The 4,422-nt window shown below is 47.0% G+C and overlaps 1 protein-coding gene across 2 annotated transcripts; it reads right to left on the bottom strand.

The window, feature by feature from the left end:
• Positions 1-1,607: 1,607 nt before the first annotated feature.
• Positions 1,608-4,144, bottom strand: AK6 (adenylate kinase 6). 2 transcript variants are annotated; one of them, XR_003256345.1, is made up of 6 exons: positions 4,020-4,144; positions 3,323-3,415; positions 2,916-2,974; positions 2,686-2,831; positions 2,266-2,530; positions 1,608-1,754 (listed from the first exon to the last, which is right to left on the bottom strand). XR_003256345.1 is itself a non-coding variant. In XM_026083800.1 (5 exons), exons 1-5 carry the CDS (start codon positions 4,045-4,047, stop codon positions 2,341-2,343), a joined length of 516 nt encoding a protein of 171 aa, XP_025939585.1. In that variant the 5' UTR covers positions 4,048-4,144; the 3' UTR covers positions 2,241-2,340. The 2 variants fall into 2 exon arrangements, 1 of the variants encoding a protein (XP_025939585.1); XM_026083800.1 differs by lacking the exon at positions 1,608-1,754 and having other exon boundaries at positions 2,241-2,530.
• Positions 4,145-4,422: the final 278 nt, after the last annotated feature.

Below are 4,422 nucleotides of genomic sequence, written 5' to 3'. Positions count from 1 at the left end.
GCAGGGCAGGGCGGGCAGCGGCGGGCCCGGAGCCCCGGGCGCGTGCGGGGGGCGGGCGCCTCAGCTCAGCCCCGATAAGCGGCGCTATGAAAACCGAGGCGAATCGCTGCGGAGGGGGCAGCTCCGAYCTCACGCGGCCGTTCAGAAAGTAAAGGCCAAGCGTTTTTTTTTAAGTAGAGGTTTATCTTCTGCCTGCAAAACAGCTTTTTCAAAAACCGCACACAGCTCTTAGAAGCTTTTTTTTTTTTTACTTTAAGAGACATGGTCAAAGACATTCAAAACATTCTCAAGAGTTGGTACTGTGCAGACACTTCAAACCAGCTAAATGCTACCTAACTTTATCCTCCACCAGGTTTCCCATTCAAGCAATAACCCTGAAAATAGCTATTAAATAATAACACATGTATGCGTGCATTTCCACAATATTTGGTCCCGATTCTGCAATGAGGCTTCAGATTTTCAAGAGTTCCACTTGCAGCCCACTTACAAATGTCACCACATCAGAAATATAACAAGAATTTATACTTTCCCAGAAACTCGATACTCTGCTGTAACTCTCATAAGAAGTTCTACACCAAATTTGGAATAAAAAAATAGAATCTCAAATACATAACTATAATACTCTTCACAATACAAATTTCAGGTAAATAGTTTCACTATTCAATTTCATGTATATAAAAGTCTATTGGCAAGCACCTTCTACAGGATCTTCTGTAAAGCTTTACGATCCTCCTATTCAGTGAAGCAGGATCACAGAACATGCCCTTCTAGGACTCACACTTCACAAGCCATTAGCACAGATGGCTACCAACCTTTTAAGCATAACCGTGTTTCAGGTCACCCCCGGATTGTTACTATGCAAAACAATATACTACTGCTTCCTTAAGAAACCTACATTGATACCTTCCATGATTGAGATGGGTGATAGGGAACACAGAGAAGAAAAAGGAGAAAGAAAACAGTACAGGTTGGGGGTTGACCTGCTGGAAAGCAGCTCTGCGGAGAAGGACCTGGGAGTGCTGGTGGACACCAAGTTAAGCATGAGGCAGCAATGTGCCCTTGTGGCCAAGAAGGCCWATGGTATSCTGGGRTGCATCAGGAAGAGTGTTGCCAGCAGGTCGAGGGAGGTGATTCTCCCCCTCTACTCAGCCCTGCTGAGGCCACATCTGGAGCACTGCGTCCAGTTCTGGGCTCCCCAGTACAAGAGGGATGTGGCACTACCGGAGAGAGTCCAGCCAAGGGCTACAAAGATGATTGGGGACTGGAGCATCTCCACTATGAGGAAAGGCTGGGAGAGCTGGGCCTGTTCAGCCTGGAGAAGAGAAGACTGAGAGGGGATCTTATCAATGTATACAAATATCTTAGGGGAGGGTGTCAAGAGGATGGAGCCAGACTCTTTTCAGTGGTGCCCAGCGACAGGACGCGAGGCAACGGGCACAAACTGAAACACAGACGCTTCCATCTGAACATGAGGAAAAACTTTTTCACTGKGAGGGTGACAGAGCACTGGAASAGGTTGCCCAGAGAGGTTGTGGAGTCTCCTTCTCTGGAGATATTCAAAATGCGCCTGGATGCAATCCTGTGCAATGTGCTCTAGGTGACGCTGCTTGAGCAGGGGGGTTGGACTAGATGATCTCCAGAGGTCCCTTCCAACCTCAGCGATTCTGTGATTCTGTGAAAACTTCTTACTCACTCTTCTACCTCAGTGCAGATATAGCTGATGTTTCCTTACACCATGAATAATCCCTTATGTTCTATGATGAAGCATTCAAAAAGAGCTTTCTCACTAGGTCAAATCTTTTACCTCGAATATAAAGTACCATCCTTAAACTATATAATAAACCCCTCATTCTACATTATCTTCCACATATTTAAGAATATAGCAGAATATAGTAATTTGTAGTCTAATGATTCAGAAGCAGACCATCCCCTTTTCAGTAAACTAATCTAACTTTTAGCAATAAAAGGCTCCTCAATTGTCATCAGCCATTACGATTTTACAGTTTTCTTAGTGGGGAAATAAAAAGGTTTAATTTCAACCATAAGCTCCAAAAAATCCTCAATTATTAAGCTCAGTTCCTGCTACTAAAGGCAACCGTGTCATCTCATCCTGTCATTCACTGCCTAATTCCTATTCTCGAGTCAGTTCTCCTGTGTGCCTACCCCCACTGTTTCAGAGGCTGTTCCAAAGCCTTAGAGCTTTGGCTATTACGAAACCTCTTTTAGTTCCCTGCCAAAACCACAGTGAAATTTATTTTAATTTACCATAAAAGAATTATGAATGTCACTTATTAAGCCCCTCCAGGAAGAGATCCAGCAGAGTTACTTTTCCACCCGATGTCAATTGTTGTCTTTCATCCATTGCTCAATCCATTGCATAATCTGATCCAAATTTCGCTCTAGGTCTTCTGGAGTGTTGCTGGGTAACTGGTGTACAATTTCCTCTCTATAAGATGACATGGCTTCCTCATAAAGAGTCTGAAAAATTTCACACTGAATGTTGTCCTGCAGCTTTTTCCCTTTGTAGCCCCTACAAAACAAGAACAACATGGAAAGCCAGCCATTACCTTGTATATACAGAGAACCATAAAATATTGTATACAGAATCAATAATTTATATTCCAGAAATATCTCTAATGAAGTTATGCAATAGCACTTTACTCCTTATTTACTCCACTGACATACCTGCTTTCTAGTCTGTCGTACAAAACTGAATTTTCTGTACGAAGTACAAATACTACATGAAACCACCTTTCTGGGAAAAAATCGCAGCCATGATAATCGACAATAACTCCACCTTCACTCATTTTGTCTTCTAGTTCATCAATTACCTACAGAAAAAAAACAACAGGCAAATTGACTTGTAATTACAGTAAGTCAAATACAAAAATGCTAGATTCTGAAGTTGGACTTACTCTGTCTTCATCCAAAATCGGACATTCATATTCTTCATCAAAACCTTCATACAGTTCTCCTGCAGCAAAATTAATTTGCACAAGTTTGTGAAATAACAGCAATCAGTATGAAAGCATTTAAATTATTATGCCTATTTTGAGAAGAAGTAAAACAGAAGATACCATACAGAGGAAAGAACTCTTTGTCTAAATGTTCATATAAAAATAAGTGTGTTATTTATTATTTAATGGAAAATAAGCTACCGGTTCATAAAAGCTTCTTTAACCCATCCCATGAAAAATATTTCTGTTACTAGATTCCTTGCATTTTAATTTACTATATAACACACACACTACAAGAACAGTTATATAAAGCAAAAATATTTTAAGTACTTTGATGGACTATTTTTTTGGTTAGTATGGCCTACCTTCTTTTGCCAGATCACCCACATTAACATAGATCAGCCCTGATCTTGATGCAAGTTCTTTGCCTAGTGTGGTTTTCCCAACACCTGGAGTACCTAAAGACAAAAACCCAGATAAAACAATAAGAGAACAGCATAGAAGTTTCCTTCAAATAATTTTCTAGCAAAAATGAGTCAAAAAGAAGCTTTTTTTAGTCAGCATTAGCAAGTTTACATAAAAAGGGGGTTAAAAAGCAGCATAACAAGGAAAAGCAAATATGAACAATGTCTGCAGATAAAAAAGATGAAGAAAGAACCTATTTTAAGCAGAAGCGTTATTCTAATCAGGGCAACGGAAAGTAAAAATTAATCCCCCCTAACTTTTCTCCAGACAAGGAGAAGCCCCCCAACACCACCAAGTTTTCACTTCCAGCAGCCAGACACCGAGCCCACGGGAGCCCTCACGCTCCAACCCGAGCCCCGGCTGGGCAAGAGCCGCGGCCTGGCCGCGGCGGCGGGCGGCGCAGCCTCCCCGATCTCCCCCCGGGGACTCCCGCCGCCCTCAGCCGGCACCAGGCTGCCACCGGCAGCCCCGCTCCTTCCCAGCCGCGACGGCCCTTGCAGCCTGGCAGGGGCCGCGCGGGCCGGTCTCTCCCGCCGAGCCTCTCTGGGCCCGGCCTGCCGTCACCGGCGGCTCCCCCCGCGCCGCGCCGCGCCGCACCGGTGAGCAGGACGTTGGGCCGCCTCATGCTCCCGGCGGCGGGGCCAACGCTCGTCGCCTAGGAGACACGTGCGCGGGGGCCTCCGCCGGCCTCCGCCGCACGCCCATGGCGTCACCCGCCCCGTCCGCGGCTGCTCGCTGGCCGTGGAGGCGCGCAGGCACGCAGGCGCGCCGCGGACGCCTAAGCGCCTCAGGCGGGGAAGGACCCCTCGGGAGGGCGGTGGCGTGGCCTGATTCTGCCCGGCTCGCTTCGGCCCGGCCCAGTCCGGTGCCGCCTCTCGCGTGTCGGGGACCGGCCGCCGCCGCCGCCTCGGCCCGCCCAGGCCCTCGTGGGGAGGGGAGCGGCGCGGCGCGGCGCGGCGCGGCGCGGAGGAGGGCGCCCAGGGCCCCCAGCAGCCATTGG

This window comes from Apteryx rowi, unplaced genomic scaffold (assembly GCF_003343035.1).
Source record: "Apteryx rowi isolate R43461 unplaced genomic scaffold, aptRow1 scaffold_616, whole genome shotgun sequence".
NCBI lineage: Eukaryota > Metazoa > Chordata > Aves > Apterygiformes > Apterygidae > Apteryx > Apteryx rowi.
Note: the sequence above shows the minus strand (reverse complement) of the source record. Positions and strands in the feature narration are given on the sequence as shown.